The 18,689-nt window shown below is 34.3% G+C and overlaps 2 protein-coding genes across 4 annotated transcripts; both read left to right on the plus strand.

The window, feature by feature from the left end:
• Positions 1–875: 875 nt before the first annotated feature.
• Positions 876–3,748, plus strand: LOC108336354 (protein yippee-like). 3 transcript variants are annotated; one of them, XM_017572779.2, is made up of 6 exons: positions 876–1,002; positions 1,115–1,329; positions 2,516–2,559; positions 3,083–3,191; positions 3,299–3,354; positions 3,458–3,748. In XM_017572779.2, the coding sequence occupies exons 2-6, from the start codon at positions 1,234–1,236 to the stop codon at positions 3,537–3,539; spliced, it is 387 nt and encodes a 128-aa protein (XP_017428268.1). In that variant the 5' UTR covers positions 876–1,002; positions 1,115–1,233; the 3' UTR covers positions 3,540–3,748. The 3 variants fall into 3 exon arrangements, with proteins under 3 accessions (XP_017428268.1, XP_017428269.1, XP_052735793.1); XM_017572780.2 differs by having other exon boundaries at positions 885–1,002; positions 1,175–1,329; XM_052879833.1 differs by having other exon boundaries at positions 916–1,329.
• A 1,010-nt stretch (positions 3,749–4,758) lies between these two features.
• LOC108338624 (uncharacterized) lies at positions 4,759–10,022 on the plus strand. The gene is made up of 5 exons (XM_017575621.2): positions 4,759–5,523; positions 5,669–5,786; positions 7,010–7,124; positions 8,165–9,328; positions 9,607–10,022. The coding sequence occupies exons 1-5, from the start codon at positions 5,316–5,318 to the stop codon at positions 9,865–9,867; spliced, it is 1,866 nt and encodes a 621-aa protein (XP_017431110.1). The 5' UTR covers positions 4,759–5,315; the 3' UTR covers positions 9,868–10,022.
• The last annotated feature ends 8,667 nt before the right edge of the window (positions 10,023–18,689 follow it).

Here is an 18,689-nt window from a genome sequence, read left to right on the forward strand (position 1 = left end):
TATTAAGTAAGGACGTAATTGACGCACTTTTTAAAAGATGAAATAATTTGACATTTTCGAACGAAACTGGGACAAAATAGGGTATTAAGCCTTTAAATAAATATCATCCTAATCTAATAATATAAAATTTTCTTTTACATTTCAAATTAATATTTAAATTGAAATGTATTAATAATATAAATTATTCAAATATTAACATAAAATTTATTTAATAAATGAAAAAAAATTAAATTAAATTAAAAAAATTATATTTATTTATTTTAAAATGTGAGAATCAAATTATATAAAATTTAAGATATTGATGAATTTTAATTTTACATTGATGTTTATAAAATTAAAATATATTTAATTCTTAAAAAATATTTTTAATCTTTTAATAATGTAAGATTTGAGCATGTAAATGTTTTAACTGCTGTTGCAATTGAGTAATAGTCTTAAATATTTTTTGTTGTATTCACAAAAGGAAGTTAAACTCTGTTGAAAAATAAGTTTAAAATAATTGAAACTGCTTAAGCTAATATCTAAAGTTTTAATATAATCCTGTGACAGTTTATCAAAGTGAAAAAGAACTTCGAACAAAATTGTCTTGCAAGTAGTTAAGTAAAGCAAGCAAAGGAACCTTGCATTAACAAGGTTATTGATTTCATCGCAATTAATTTAAAAATATTTAAATTATTTTTAAGTGAATCGCTGCCATTACAATTATATTAAAAGAAAACTATAAACAATTTTTTTCATTAGAAATAACCATAAACATATTAATTAACATTAAACATTACACTTTGAACAATTTTCTCCCCTTCCATTAGTATTTTATCATTGTATTAAACAAAGAAAATGAAATAAAAAGGAGAAAAGCGTAATACAATAATAAATAATTACGGGGGAAGCAGACACGTCTTGTCGGGTTCTCTTTTCGCAGAAAAAAGCGAAGATTGATTGTTTCTCTCTCCACATTTCTTGCAAGTCCTCTCCTTCTCTTCTCTTCTCTTCTCTTCTCAGGTAATTTTCAACGATTCCCTTTTTCATTTCCCTTCCTCTTCATCATCGTCATCGTAATCTTCATCTTCTTCTTTTTCTTCTTCTATCCTTCATCGATTGACGCTATGTCTAGATCATCACCGCTTCAATTTGACCTTTGCGTGATTTCGCTTTGACTGAGTCCTTTCTTTAGTTTACCCTTCGTCTGAAAATCCCGGTTGATCTTCAGCCTAGAATTTTCCGAATTGACCTATGGGGAGGTTGTTTGTGGTTCATCTCGAGGGGAAGGTCTATAGCTGCAAACACTGCCGTACCCATCTTGCTCTCTATGAAGACATCGTTTCCAAGGTTGTCTTTTTATTTATTTTCTTTCTTTCCCCTACTTTTATGACTCACTTTTTTTTCTGCTTTTCTAACTTCGTTCTGGGTTTTTATCTCATCCCTGTTAATTTTATCCGCTGGATGATGAGTTTGTGCACTAATGTGGGTTTGAATAGTCACTTTATCTGCTTCTCAAGCATTTCTTTTTCTTTTCCTCTGATAGTCTGTCCATACAATTTTGAGAGTACAAATTGTTAATTTTAATGATTGATTTGATATACATCTTTTAGTTATTGTTTACTTGTATTGTATTCCTCTGGCTCAATTTGGGATTTTTTCTTATTCTTTTTCCCAATTTCCTGGGGGAAACATCATGTGCCAAGGCTATAGCATAGATGTAAAACCACTTATGAGTTTTCACCTAATGGCTATTAGTTAAAGCTTTTAGGAGGGTTGGTTATTGTTGTGGTATCACTGTCTTTGCGATCAAGCGATTAACAGTTTAATCCTTGACTGGATTGCATCCTTGTTTACCAATTCTTTTTGCAAATGAACTTTATTGCTAAGATCCTGTAAATCATGAAGATACTTGTGTCATTTGTTGTGTTTTGTATTTTTGTATATAAATTGTAATAGTTAATGGACACAAGTCTTGTGGAGGTAACCTTTCTTTGCTGGTTTAACTCTGAACAATTAACTCGTTGCTGCGTATTCTTAGATAATAGATACTTTGCTTAAAAAGAGAGGGTGAAAGTAGATATTTTTCTGGTTGGCTGTATGCCCAGAGGAGAACCGAGAAAGATGTTCTCTAAATTAATGGCTAACCACCGTGGTTTGGCTGGTACAGCATATTTCTTAGAGAAGCTGTGAAAAGCCAAGCTATTTGGATTTTGATTCTTCATGATTTTGTGAATATAAGATGTGCAAATAAATTATAAGTGGCAGAACTTTTGGTTCTACTTGGCCCTTTACTTGCTGAAGTGCTCCTATCCTCTTACATGGAATTTGAACCCACTCGATTGTCTCGGTTGAAGAAAATTTGTTGTGTTAAGTAGTATACTTTAATGGGCCAAAGCATCAGTTATGCCATTGTGATAATTTTTCATCTTCATTGTATTGGTTTTGAGCTTTCGCTCACATTGTTTTATTCACATCTCGCCTTCTTCTATAAAATATTTCTGATTTCCATTTTTTCTTGTGCTGTTTTATCCAGTCTTTCCACAGCAGACATGGGAAAGCTTATCTCTTCAGTAAGGTGTAAGTTATCCTTGATCTTGGAACCTTATTTATCATTATGTGATTTCTAAATGAAACTAAGATAAACGTTCTCTTTTTTGTATGAATGTATCTGGACAATTAGTGATAAAATTTTGAAATATAGTTGTAGGCCAATTACATTGTCTAAAAGTAAGGCCAAAAAATCAAGGGATTTTTAATGACATTTTGTTTGTCCTAGAACTTGTTTGAGTGTATACATTACACATTGCTATTATAGTCCTTGTTTTGTGCATCATGAATTCACTCATGCTGTCTTTATGACTTGGCAATAGAAGTCATATGTGCATCGCAGCTACATAGCAAGAACAATGCATAGCTGCACTCTAATCAACCGACATTTAGGTGAATGTAGATCTTGTAGCTTGTAACCGAAGTGTTATGCGGAAGAGATGTCTTTGTTATTCATGGCTTCTCGCTTCTGAATGTCCAAAGATCTAGCAACGTTATGTTTTATAGTTGGTTCTGTTTATAGATGCAGTTAATGTATTTTATTCGTTTACAGCGTGAATGTTACTGCTGGAGAAAACGAGGACAGACAGATGCTCACTGGGATGCATACTGTGGCTGACATTTTCTGTGTGGGGTGTGGATCAATTGTGGGTTGGAAATACGTAAGATTTATAACTGTGTTTTCGTAAGATTTATAACTGTGTTTCACGAGTACGATTTTTTCTATTTGTACGTGTAATTTAGCAGTTACCACTTGGGTTTCTTTCAGGAGACAGCTCATGAAAAAATCCAGAAGTACAAGGAAGGAAAATCTGTACTTGAACGGTAAGAGAAATGTTGTGTGAGAACTGAGAAAACACTCTTTATACATGAAGTTCTTTGGAAGACAAGTATCTGGTGGACTTAACATGTTTTTACTTATGGCCAGGTACAAGGTGTCAGGTCCTGATAGCTGCAATTATTGGGTCGGCCATGAAGCACATGGTGGAAGTGATGCAGATGACGCTTAGTCATCTGCCTTTGACAATTGAATTGTACATTCTTTAATCCCCTTCCCCTGTTGTTCAACGAGTGTGGATTTTATTCGGGCAGTATTGCAAAATCTGCATGTTGTCCCAAAGACAATTTAAATACATTTGATTGTTAATTCTGATGTAAAAAAAAAAACAACTAATGTTAAAACTTCTAAGTTCGAATCAATCATGTTTTTCTTGTTGTATATTGATCTCCATTCGCTATTTTCAATTGTCAGGAGTTGGCTTGTAGCGTCAAACTCAAGTACTTTCGGGGTATTTGGAAGTTTGTTTTTACTTTCTAATCATACAGATACTCAAATTAAAAATGGAAGTTGTTTAATTGAACTTACGAATGTGATCCATGGCAGCGATCTTACAATTTCTTGAGTTATTTTACGAAATTTTATCCTGTTATTCATTAAATTATAAAATAATGTCAGTCAGTTATTATGAGAAGCTTTTGTACAAATTATTAAAGAAACAGACAAACAGATACAGTTTAAGAACAAAGGCTAATTGATAACTACTCTCATCTTAAATTTGATGAAATAATATTGGTAGGGCCATTCGTATACGAGATATTATCTGTTTGAGTGTGAAATGTAGTCTTAAATTTCGATTTCATTTCTTGAAATGGAATCTGACTGGATAAGGGGTGAAACACTGGCGAACGGTAAAATGTATAAGCAACGTGTTGATTCATGTAGTAGAGAGATTTTGGAATGAACCAAATTCTGATGTATCAATGAAGAAACAGAAGTTGCTTAAATGCATGGCATGATTGTTGCCTGTTTTTGTTATCCAAATTAACTGCTCCAATGAGAATCTCATGAAAAGGGTTGGCTTGGCTGGCTTTCACCAATAACTAACGAAGCGCCTAAATTTCTCACATCATTTATTGAATTCTGTACTCTTTTTTCTCTTCGTAGACTTTTTACATTTGTGCGTTTTTTCTTTTCTTGCTTTAACAAAAAAAGTTACCAACTGAAGACGTTAGCCACAAGGAAGTAAATGCAAAAAGATTGTTGGGTGTCAGAGTGGAATAAGCATCTTATATAACGTAGGCCTTAAATTTATATGGAAACAAGAAACTTCTTTTGGAAACGGCAAATCATTTAGTTGTAGTTAATATAATTTAATTAATACCTAAAATATTGTCCCGCGAGAGAAGTTTGGGATGTGGGGGTTGCATGAATGATGAGTGCATAGTTGCGCAGTCAGCGTTGGCAAAAGAATGGAAAAGAGGAACATATTATAATAAAAAAGAGGGTATAACGGTGATTACTCACCCAACTCATCCAATCCATCAACCGTGTAACGTAGGCTTTAAGTGATAGAAATTAAAAAGAAAGAGCAGCAGAAGCAGCATCTGTTCTTCTTCTTCTCTCCCTCCATCTTCAAACTTGCGTTTTATTACCTCTGAATGCCACTCCCTCAATCGAAGTTTCTGGAACCCCAATGCCCTCATTCCGTTCTTCATTCCACCCTCCATGCCTTTGCGTTCCACCTAACCCAACGCCGCGGCACTTTGTTTTTTCCGCAACTGTTTCCAACCGAAGCCCGTTTTATTTAATTTACCTTTTTTAAATTTTAATTTCATTTCTATTTTTGGTTCACGGGGATGCGTTCGGTTGGTGCGTGGTTGTTGAGGTGAATGGGGGAACTCCGTTAGGTTCTTCTCTTCTTTGGGGCTTTTCTTTTTCTTTTTCTTTTTCCTCTTCTTTCTCTTCTTCGCTCCATCGATCCCTAATTGTCGTTGCCATTTCTGAGATGAATCGGAGCTTCATAGCGCCGGAATCCAAAATGCAAGACGCCTTCAAGCAGAGGCAACAGCAATTGGGGGCTCTCAGGTCCTCTGTGCGCGCCAAGGAAAGGGACGAGGAACTCGCGTTGTTCCTGGAAATGAGGAGCCGCGAGAAGGAGCGTGGCGATCTCATGCTTCGCGCCGCCGAGGATTTTGACGGTGCAGCCGCGTTGGGTATGAACACCGTCGACAACACTAATTGATTATTTTATACCGTTTTGTTAATTTTAGCGCCAACAACTGCGGAATGGTTGTGTCCTTTGCACGGTGTGACATGTTGTGTTTCCCTTTTTCACTCGCTATGTGTTTCGTGTTTCAGGCTCAAATCCAGACAATTCTCCCTTGTTTAACGTTCCGTCTTCCATGGCGGCGCTGGTACGAAAGACTGGTGCTGATGATTTTCTCAATTCGGAGAATGATAAGAATGATTATGACTGGTATATTCTGTTTGTTTTTCTAACTATTTTTTTTTAATTCTTAACGTGTGTCTGCTGTGTCCAGTGCAACTATGTCATTTTAGTAGTTTGTTTTTCTTCCTCCTTTTTGTTGGATAAAACATCTACAATGTGGTTTCTGGTTATTCTTGTGAAAAATGATAAGTTAACAACTCTTTGTACTTGATATCAGCTCTAATAATGGAGCAATTGATCTGCTCTACAATGTAAATCTCGCAGAGGAAGCAATTGTAATGAATATCACCTTAACTTTGAAGCTATAACTATCCTTCGCAATTACTAATATGAAATGGACAATTAAGTTAAATTTGTGGTGGAAAAACCAAAATGTGGGGAAAACTGTCTAGAATGAGTTGAGTTAGACTGATGAGATTATAATTGCATTTTTATGGTGGACTAAGCTTTATCTCAAATTACATAATCACTTTTTATAATTGTAAATATGAATGCCCTTACTTGATTGTGTTCTCTCACAAACATTTGTTAATTCACCCGCTCCCTTACCAAATATCTAAATAAATCTTTGGTAAAATGTTATGAGAGCATAAAAAACTGTTTTGATAATTTGGTATCTGTGACCAGAGTCTTTGACATTTTTTCCTGACCTCACATAATTGACGTGCTCACTTTATAGATTTTCCCTTGTTTTAATATCATCATTATGATACTGACTAGGTTTGTAAAGTCTCATGTTCTATTTCCGCAACAGAGAGTCTAGAAGATAATGACTAATTTATTTGAAAACTGATGGGTAGTTGCTCTTGTTCCCATGCTTAAAAACAGCCAAATGGTTAGAAATCACAGATCCATCTGCATTCAGCACTTTAGACAATTGCAAAATGCCTTTTAATTAATTTGGCAATTTATTCAACTTAACAATTAATGTGTCTTCGTAGTTCCTTTCTTTGATATTTCTTTCTAATAATTATTTTTTAATCATAAATTATTAGTAGGACTGTATCACTGTTGCTATTTTTGTTATTGACCTCATTCTTATCATGCATCCAAATCTGAAATTGCTGACTTTAACCAGGTTCTTGCGTCGATGCTGTGTGTTTGAAGCATGGCCTAATAATAAATAACTTAACAGGCACTAATATCCGGACATGGTTTTGCATTATTTAAGATAGCATGGCATTTTTGGCTACCTGAGCAGAATGATTAATGTTCAGATTGGGGCTTAGCATATTTTTTTTTCTTTTCAGGCTTCTAACCCCACCTGGGACTCCCCTTTTTCCTTCTTTGGAGATGGAATCTACAAAAACTGTTATGAGTCAGCTTGGGGCTCTAACTTTACGCCCCACATCATTAAAAACTAGAGTAAGGAATTTTATTGGATGTTTTGGATTATGTCAATAATTTTATCATTATATGGTAATTTGAAGATTTTGTCTAGTACTTCTGGTTTTTACTGATTAACAAAATGGTACATTTCCTGGTAAACTCCTGGTTTTGATGAAAGTTCGTCTGTTAGCAATATCATTATTATTCATTATGCCTGATGAACTTAAGCAGAAATATATGATTTTAGGGAGGGGTGAGAAGTATATTTTGTGAATTATTGCATGATTTCAGTTATTGGTGCCTGATTACAAGTAGCTAATTGGCAGACACTGCCCCCACTGGCAGTGACTCCCTCCCTGGGCTACAAACTTCATGCTCATTGTTTTGATGTTTTCCAACATTCCATGACATGCTTTGGTTAATTTATTTGTTAATAACAGGATCGTTGCTTTAAGTATCCTCTCTTTCTCTTTTTCACTGTCCTTTTGCAGTTTCTTCATGGCATTCCATATTTGGTATTTTAAGATAATGTTGGGTGTGTCCTTGACCTAGGTCCCTAGACCAAATTGATGAATTACTTTAATGATTTAGGTAGAAGTAAAGAGGCCTAAATTTTGTGGAAATTTGCAATGTGTACTACATTGCAACCCTTCAAAAAAAAAGGTGTCCAAGCTTCACAGTCTATTTGGTAGGAAACACGGGGCCTTTTTGAAGGGGTTCCACTATTAGATATGTTAATGTTGAGGAATGAAGCTCTATTACTTTGGTTTTTTCTTTTTCATTGTTTGTTTTTCTGTTCTGTTACTTTGTTTAGGAGGATTCCTTACCCCTTTTCTGTCTACATAAATTTCTTTCATAAAAACAGATTTGTCGGTTCCACGGAGTAAATTGATAATATTTTTTATATTGATAAAATCAAAGGTGTATAATGCTCTGTATCTATTTGTTAGTTCCAAGTTCAAAGTAGTCCATGACAGTGCTTTAACATATGGTTCATAATAGTGTGATTTTGTTGTTTTTCTTTCATGCTAATGGTCAGAAAATAATTTTTCTTGTATTTGTTTCGTTGTTAATAGTTGGCAAATCCTCCGTCAGAACATACTGGAAGGAGCAATTTAGTATCTAAACAACCAGCCTCCTCCCCTGGGTTGACCCCTTCAGGTGGTGGACTTAGAAGGCCCTCATCATCAGGGTACTTGTCAGAACTAGCTGGAAGAAGCAACTTAGTATCTAAACAACCAGCCTCTTCCCCTGGGTTTAGTTCTTCCGTTGGGGGAACTAGGAGGTTCTCATCATCAGGGAATCTGGGATCTAGATCTGTAACTCCTACTGGACGACCTACATTGACCACAGTTTCAAAATCATCTAGACCGTCGACACCCACTTCTCGGACAACCATACCATCAACTAGGGCAGTGGTAGCAACTACCAAGACCTCAGTTTCCTCAGCCAAACCCGTGGTTTCTGCTACTAAGGCTGCAGTTTCTGTTGCTAAAACTTCTACAGTACCTGCTGCTAAAACCACAATTCCATCTAGATCCTCTACACCTTTGTCAAGATCTACTGCAAGATCTTCAACACCAACAACCAGAACTACCTTACCTGCATCGAGGCCTACTTCAAGGGCATCAACCCCAACTAGGCGGCCAACAACACCATCTAATGTATCCACCGTATCTTCTCCGTCTGTAAAGACTTCTTCAATCTCCAAGTCAGCTCCTGTGATGTCACGGCAGCCAATAACATCACCTGGCACTTCACCAACTGTGAAGTCAAGCCCAAGACCATGGAAGCCATCTGAGATGCCTGGCTTTTCACTAGACGCGCCACCCAATTTGAGGACATCGCTTCCAGAAAGGCCACTGTCAACAACTAGGGGTAGGCCTGGAGCACCCAGTTCACGATCCTCTTCTGTTGAGCCTCCTTCTATTGGTAGACCAAGGCGGCAATCATGCTCTCCATCTAGAGGGCGTTCCTCCAATGGCATTTCTCATCCAACTGGAAGCTCTATGCCTGCAGTTAATCGTGGGTACTCCAGAGCAAATGACAATGTCAGTCCTGTTGTAATGGGCACCAAAATGGTTGAGAGGGTAGTGAATATGCGGAAATTGGCACCACCAAGGCTGGATGGCACGAACTCTTCCCATAATCTTTCTGGCAAATCATCTTCATCTCCGGATACCTCTGGTTTTGGAAGGTCACTCTCGAAGAAATCCTTGGATATGGCAATAAGGCATATGGTATGCATCTTCTTCACATTTTCTACATTAGTTCTATCAATTGAGAATACATTTGTAACGCACTTGCATCTCAAACACTGGATCCAAAGAAACTATTAAGTGCTGTGTTGGCATTTCCCTTTGTGGATGCATTATGTCTTGACGTTATTTAGATATTTGAGAGTTTGTCATTAATGGCCTACATCTCATTTAATACCTATTATTAATAATCAAATTAATCAGAACTGATGAAATTGTATTTTTTTCCTCCTAATAACATTTCGTTTCTCTTGGAACAGGATATAAGGCGAAGGGTTCCAGGCAATTTACGGTCATCAATGATGACGAACATTCCAGCATCTTCAATGTATAGTGTGAGGTCTGGTTCTCAGCGTAGCCGCACTGTTAGTATCTCGGGCTCTCCTCATGCCACTAGCAGTAATGCTAGTTCTGAAGTGAGTGTAAACCCAAATGGTATTTGCTTAGATAATAGTGAAATAGACGATGATATTGGCAGTGAAAGAAGTGGTCAATCTGCTGCCAGTGTGCGGGGTAGGTAAAGGAATCCTCTTACCTACTCTTAATGGTTCAACCATTCTTATCATGAGTTCCAGCCATATTAGATTTTTATATGGAGCTAATCATGCTTCAATTCATGTAAAGTTACCGGAAGTGGAAGCTATTTGTAATTTAGATAGATCACCTTTACGCTGAAATTGTAATACTCATTTTTTTAAGTGGTGTTATAGCACGTGAAAACTCTAGAAACTGTGTGGCATTGTATTTTTGAGAAATGCTAGCAACATGTGATTTTACACTTTTTTAGCACTTTTTTTAAATTTACGGCTGACATCTCTGGTTCTAACCTATTTATTATACGAAAATATCATTTTATTTAATCAATATTAAGTGGTTTTAGAATTTTATAGAAACTTCTTAATTGATTCACAAAATAAAACTTTTAATTTAATAGATTAGTAAATTTTATTTGAAAATAATTGTCCAAGAAGAGTTATTCTCTAAATATGTTCATGTTAGTTTTCTATTCCATAACATTGTTGCATGATTTGATTATAAAATTTCATTAAACGCCTCCCACATATGTACTAGGCTTATTATTTTAATTAAACAAAAATCCTGAATAATGATAGCATTTAAGTATTACTTATTTTTTATCTCAAGTATTTGAGCAAATTTTCATATTTTTATTTAAATATTAGTATTTTCTTAAAAAAATACTTTACTTTTCATTTGTAGTTGTCATTGTAGAAATGTATACCTCTTTTCTTTGTAGACAGAATAATTTAATATCACTAATTTTTCGTTTTAGTAGTATTTTTCTTTTATAACCTATTGTTGCAATTTTAAATACTATAAATCATTACATTTTCATTAAAATGACTTTCTTAACGTTTTTCTAGTTTGATTTAATTATAATTGAGTTTAGAAATGGCTTATTATTTAATACTAATGAAACATACTTTGCTACTATAGTTATAAAAGATAGTTCAATATTCAGATTAGTAGTTTTTTTTTATACACAAATAATGGGAATTTTTTCATAAAAATTTCTAGTTTACGTATATTCCAATATTAACTGAGTTCAAGATGATTCTTTGTGAAATGTAAAACTAATAAATTAATAGCTGAAATTTTAGGTCTTTAAAAATTATATATTTCATATTTTATAAAAATATATTTTCTGAATATTCGAAAATCATTTTAATACATATACTTATATATATTTTGTATGAAATTTAATATTTATTATTTAAAAGACATTTTTTATCATCATTGGTCCTCTTTGGAAAGTTGGTCTGCTTGCACATTGTTTCCACAGAAGACCTATTTGGGGTTTTTTTATTTCACATCCAATTTTTCTTTCTTTATCTCCACTTTTTTTTAAATGTCTAAATTTTCCTTCTGACCAGGATAATTTTTTTTTCTCTCTCCTACATTTATCCTACTCACTCACTTTTACTCTCATGTTTTCTCCTTTCTTCTAACTTAGCACTACACCACTCCATTTCCTTTCTTCTAACTTAGCACTACACCACCCCATCCACAAAGAAGTGCTCTTGCTCTCCACCTCCTGCAACACACCCCTCACCACCAAAGCTCACACACATGTTCAACCTTCAAGCAACCATTCAAAAGTACACATTCGTTTATATTTCTTTGTAAATGTTTAATATTGTTGAAATTCGTAGATGAGCATACGTAGAAAAGAAATTGGGAATCTAGGGTTACAGATTTAACGATTTAGATTGAATACTAGATTTTGAAATCCAATTAAAAGAGTATTGGATTTTGGTTGACTACCATATTTTAAAATTCAATGAACTCTTTATCGAATTTTGAAATCCAAGTGAATTTTTTAACCAGATTTAGAAATTTTAATAATATTAAATACATTCAACAATTTTCTACATCAAGATGTATTCAAAAAAGGTTACTTACCACCTCAAATTCATTGACACATTTACTCTAATGAATGTATTTATCACAATCTAACATCATCATCAACTATTTTAATTTAGTTCTTGAACCTCTCAATGATAGTTTGTAAGATTATATACTTTCTTAGATTGTTGTTATATTACACTCATTATTTTCTTTGAGAGTATGAAAATGTTACAATGATTGATCAATGGAATTTAACCTCCTAAAAAAGGGTGACTAGCTAAATTCTGTGCCAAATCATGGTTATGATATCCCACATCACCTTCAATATTCACCCCTCTACATTAAAAATTGGTTTGCCTATTAATTTAAAAGTACACTTGTATTCTCTTGTGTAAGATATAATAGGATGAATATCAGATTTGTATTTTCGTTACTTTCCACTCTTTTTATGTCCTAACAATACAAACGTCTCCCTCCGAGGTTGACCGTTAGCTTTATCATATCTTATAATGACAACAACAAAACCAAGATCAAAAGCAATCCCTCAAACCCATTCAATTAATTCATCTTGTGTGGGAAAAATCTAATCAGTTGTAAAGTTATTTATGCAATCTTTCTAAGACATTTCATTTATAAAAAAAGATAAATTTGACATAAAGTTGGAATTACTTCCATCAAACTTAAAGCATAATCTTCCATCTTAGACTATAACCACTATAACATAATATCACCATTGAATACCTTACTTCTTTAATAATAATAATAATAATAATAATAATTAGAAATTAAGAAGTTTTTAAAACAAAACAAGTAAAACACATTTTAAAAAATAAAATAAAAAATTAAACAAATTCAAAAAAATAAAATAAAATAAATATCGAATTTTGAAATTCGAGAAAAGTGTTCACGGAATTTCGATATCAAAAGAATTATTAGATTTGGAAATACGATGAGTTTTCTAAATAAATTTTGAAATTCGGTACATGTTATATATAATAAAAGTAAGTATAAAATTTTAAATGAAATAAATATAAATAATCAAACGAAACTTAGTCAACAGAAATTAATAATACGTTTATTTGGAAGATGAAAATGAAAATGAATGAAATGAGATCAAGGAAAAAAAAAGTAAGATCACGAGTATTGCTGTTAAACACAGAAAAAAAGCTGAAAAAAAATGAAAAATGAGAAAAAAATGCGTTCGAAAATGATTTAGGAATGTATTTTGATAAATATAAACATCACACTACATATATTTTGATAAAATAATCTCTGAAAATATTAAAATAAATCCTAAAAATAGGATAAAAGATGGAAAGTGTGAGATTAAACCTAACTAATATTTACACTACCTATTTTGAAGATGGGAGAACAATATTTTTCTCTGAATGAAAGGGTGACACTGGCTGCAATGGAGGAAAATATACGTTATTCGACACTAACGTCGTTTCTTCAGAAAGATACCTCCTTTCTTACTCCTTGGAGTTGGTATCCCTACGTTTCACAGAACGAAGCTTCCACTTCCAGAAAACAAAACCACTACATTCAATTTCCACCTCGATCATATTTTTCCTATTCCGTAAGTTTTCTTCTTCAATTCTGCATCATCAACTGTAACAATATTAGTGTTTTCCATCAAACAAGACTCGACTTCTTTTGTTTATTTTGTTTAGATCTTTCGTTGGTTGAAAAAGAAGCCTTGGGATTACGATTATCTTCGAATTGCATTGGAATATGAAAAGAAGATGAAGATTAGAGCCAGAATGAAGAAGAAGCTCAGTCTTCCCCGTTGATTTCGCATGCAGAGTACTTTCTTTCTATCTCTTTCTTGCATTTCGATAGGATTGAAACTGCAAGAGAGAATCTCGTAATTTCTAAGAGCGTTAGGACGCATAAAGTTTGATATCTGTTAGACTCGGTGGTTTTTCCTAACAACTCAACCAATGCAGCTCCTTGTTATTCTTCGTCACTCTTTTAGTTATTCTTTCCATGTTTTCTTCATAAATTATTCTTTCCATGCTTTGTTCATTAATTATTCTTTGCATAACCACGAGGGAAGAAAACCTGTCATTCTAATCACAATTTCTTCAAATAATATTTTTTTTTAATTCACTGCGTTAAAAACCAAAGAGAAAAGAACAGTCAGTGCTACAGCTTTGGGATAATGTAATTATCCTTGTTGCGTTAAAACTCAATTTATCAAGTTTTTTGGTTGATTTATAACTTTAAGATTAACATTCTCCATTAGAATAATGACGTTTGTTTATTATTAGTAATTGTAAAACTCAAATGACTTTCGTAGTCCCAACCAAAATAGAAAATAGAAGTCTTAGTTTTGGTTAGTCTTACTACCTATTAATAACCCTTCATAATAATTTTTATAATAACTATCTTGATTTAATATTTTATTATTAATCATATGTATATGTATTAAAGTATCTTTTCGGTAAGTAACACTATCATATAAGTGATACTACCATGATATACAATTAAAACAAAAAAATTACATTATCCAAAATTATATATATATATATATATGGTTAAATACGTTTTTAGTCCCTAAACTATCGAGCGAATTTGTTTTTAGTCTCTCTTTCGAACTAAGCTACATTTTGATCATCTACTTAAGAAAACTATAATTTTCGTTCTAAAAAACTAACGGTGTTAAAAATTTCTAACACGCGGTCAATTTTTTCCGGCTTTTCTCCCTCCGCGCCATCTCCTTCCTTGCATCTTCTGCACATTCTTCTCTTAGGTGTTTTCTTCCAAACTTTTGTGTGCTCTGCTGCTTGATCTTTGATGTCGTCAACTGCGACGACACCTTCCGCTACCGCTAACGCCAGTGTGGCAGCGGCGAAGGAAACATTGGTGACTTTAGCTTAGTGGCTAGCCATGCAGAGAAGGAGGAGAGGTCGGAGAAGAGGTCGGAGAATCTGTCGGACTTGCTGAACGTGATGGAGACGAAAACGGATGCGGAGGCGGAGAGGAAAGTGGAAGCATTGGCGGAGCTAAAGCAAGTGGTGAAGGATTTGCGCGAAGAAGACCTCTCGATGCGGAGAATCGCAGCGGAGAGAGTGAGGTCGTTGGTGAAGGAAGATGCCGAAGCGAGAGCAAATCTTGCAATGCTCGGAGCAATTCCTCCTCTCGTCGGAATGCTCGATTTGGAAGATGCTCATTCGCAAATCACTTCGCTCTATGATTTGCTCAATCTCGTAATTTGCATTTTCATTCAAAATCCACCGTGGTGACATGTTAATTACACTAGAATCATTTGAAAACTCACTGTCCCAATTCACGGGTTCAATTGAAGGACCGATTGCTTTTGCCCCCAATCTACAAATTAGGTTTTTTTTCCCCAAAGGTTTGTTTTTTATTTTTATTTTGTTTGTTTCTCTGAAATTGAATTTGTGGGATTTCTTTCAATCAGACTTGTGATCCAATTCCACAATTTGTCCCTTCAATTTTGGTTAATTTTTCATTGAGTTTCTTTTTCTGCTTGTGAATGGATGAAAAGTTGGTTACTTTTATTCCCAAACATAGAAGTTGTGCCATGAAGGAGACGTGCGGAGGACGGGGACGAAGATGGCGAGGTGGAAAAAGAGTTGACGAGGGTGGTGGACGAGACGAAGATGCAAGGAAGGAGAAGCTCTAGTGAGGGAAGGAGAAAAGCTGGAAAGATTGACTGCGTGTCAGAAAAAAATGATAACACACTACCGTTAGCCACCTCAGCTGATTTTTAACGCCGTTAGTTTTAGAGGATGAAAATTATAGTTTCCTTAATTAGAAGGATTAAAATGTAGCTTAGTTTCCTTAATCATATTTAACCCTATATATATATATATATATATATATATATATATATATATATATATATATATATATATATATATATATATATATATATATAATTTCGGTAAACTATAAAATGACAAAGAGACTTGTGTAGGAATTCAATTAGAGCATATAAAATTAATTAATTTTTTGTGAGTCTCTTTTTCTACTTATAGGTAAGTTGGTTGACCATGTATTAATTAAAACATTTATTATCCTTGCACTTGGAATTATATTGACTTTAACATTGAAGTACCTTTTAAAAGTACCTCCATCGATTAAGTTGAACAAGAATTCTAACACCTAAGCATGAAGATGTGGAGCACTGTACGATAGAACTTTATAAGCGACTGATTGACCCTACGTACATAAACATTTTAGTGTCTACCATAGGACTGAGCAAATATTTGTAAAATCACATGGTGATCACAAGGAACATAACAAACAACATTGTTATAAAGGAAGAGCAGATGGATCCTAAGGAGATGATGAGAAACATGTAAAGACAAATAGACGAAATGAGAAAGAAGTATGAGAAAGAATTAAAGGAATAATATGCATAAAATGAAGTTACAAGGTAAGGAGTTATGAAAGAACCCATACCTTCTACCCCCACCCAGTCAGGATTGACTATATAATCGCGTAACGAATCAAACCATATGATCCAAGATAGCAGCTTCAAAGCAAGAAAAGACCACAATCCTTCCAGGGTTACTATGGATACGACTAGGATGCACCTATTCACTTCAAAGATAATGACATCCTTTTATCAGATAACTGAAGAATGTTTGTGTTTGAGAAATACGATGGATCAATTGATCCCAATGAACACATGAGAATGTTCACCACTTAGATGGTGTTGTATACGATGAGAGATGTCATCTAGTGTAGAGTTCTCCCTAAATCTTTAAAGGCAGCGACCTTGGCTTGGTTCACATTTTTGTCGACCATCTTCATCGACTGTTTTGCTACCATTCGGTCCAAATTCGGGATCAATTTGCCACTAGTCGACCGCAACACTTAACCTCGATCGCCTTAGTTAATGTTGGGCCAGAGAAGGATGAATGTCTTAGAACTTTAATGGACCAATTCGGGAAAGTAGCCCTGCAAATTAGGAACCTTAGTCTTAAGGTAGCCATGCACCATATGATCAAAACACTATGATCAAGACCATTCATCGATAACTTGGACGAGCTAAGACAAAGAGCTGAAAAATTCATGCAGGTAGAAAAAATGAGAAATTTTCGAAAGTAGATATGAGTGAAATCTAAGATAGTTGATAAAAAGGAATGAAAAAAAAAGTTGTTTAGGAAAAACCAGGAATCACAATCCAAAGAGCTAGTCAGAGGGACATGTTTTCATCAATATACTTTGTTATATGCACCCCGAACCGAGGTTTAGAAGAACTCAGTGCATATTTATTTTCCTCACCAGGGCGGAAGTTGACTCCCCTAAATAAAGATGACAATAGGCATTACCTCTATCACTGGAACCTCAGACACATTACCAAGGAATGCTAAAGGATGAGATAAAATAATTGATACAGGCAAGACATCTAAAGAAGTTTTCTAAGACTAGCCATGACGAGAGAAGCCCGCCTAGAAGTCCTAGGAGAATAGTCCCTAGGCCCGATCAGCGTAGAAGAATAATCGAAGGTGTACAATGTCATCATCGATGTTGTCCCTCAAAATGTATGTCCGGCCAACTAGGTCCAGCACATGATTACCCCATTGAAAACAAGTAGCGTGCTCACAAACTTCATGTGTGGCCCACTCATATCCGATAATTTTTAAAAAATTCAACTCGTCTCCTTTAGTTGCGATGTTGACATGAATCTCCTTGATAGTGTAGCCACACTACGCTTCTCTGGGGCCTTTTCCATGCCCTTGTCTTGATCCTTGTCCCCGATCGAACCCTTATTTGTAAGACTTACAGGTATAGTTATGTTATTTATTGTCATCAGACTCCGTTTGGACGACCATTGATCTGTGACGACAACCTGAGCGATGATGATGACGAAGAGACGTCATCCACATACCCCTTGCCTACCTGACCAAGGAACCTTTCAATGAGAAAATGTTAATGAGAACCATTATTACCTTGAACAAGAAGAAATTAGAATCATGTAGTGTAGGAAGAAATGCACAGGCAAAAGAAGTGAAAATGACGATACCACATAATCCTTATTTATACAAAATCTAGGGGACGTGTGGTGCCACCACAAGCATCACATATGACACCATCCAACAGCAGAGGGCATGCAACGGTACACATTCGATGTCAACGTTAGCAACGCGATTAACGAGGCATCAATATGATTCACTAGACAAAACACCTACTCATTAACCAACAGTCATATTTTGCTTATGGTCTTTACCCAAGCTTAAGGTTTAGAGGGTCTATATATTGTGTGTACCAACCATTACATATCGACCACAAAAGAATTACCAATTGTTCAGGCATGAAGGAAACTAATCGTTCACGATTAGAATCATCTAAACATCTAATATGCTAAACAAGTTTGTAATCGACTTTAAAGGAAATTGGGCTGTAATTAGACTGACCCTAATTAAAAGCCTACGAAAAAAAACTATAAATATAAGTCAAAGATACTGTTGTTGAAACTTTTATGACACATTTATTATAACATTAATTGTTTTACCGATCAAACTTAAACTGACTCTAGTATCTGATCACTTTAGCCAATACCTCCGATAGATTGATGAACATATTATCCTAACACGAAAAAAATTACATTAAAATACATGATAAGAAAATTGTTTTAAGTGGACATACCACCCTTCCTCTAAAACATTGTCATTTCCAATATACAATTTTATATGTATTTTTATTTCGGGTACTTTATAAATATGAAATTTGAATCTTATTTTATTCTTCATCAAATAAAGAATACATTTAAAATTATAGGATACATTTTTTTCAATATTAAATAAAAACGTCCACATTATAATTATATAATTAAAAAAATTGAATAAACTATGTTTTCAAAAAAATTCAAAATTGAACCAAGGGCAATAAAAATATATAAATACAAATATATGGTAGATATAAACTGGAAATAAATTGGACCATGGACAAGAAATGAATTTGAAAAATAGATATTTTTGCTTTTAGGAGACACGTA

This window comes from Vigna angularis, chromosome 7 (assembly GCF_016808095.1).
Source record: "Vigna angularis cultivar LongXiaoDou No.4 chromosome 7, ASM1680809v1, whole genome shotgun sequence".
NCBI classification, from domain to species: domain Eukaryota; kingdom Viridiplantae; phylum Streptophyta; class Magnoliopsida; order Fabales; family Fabaceae; genus Vigna; species Vigna angularis.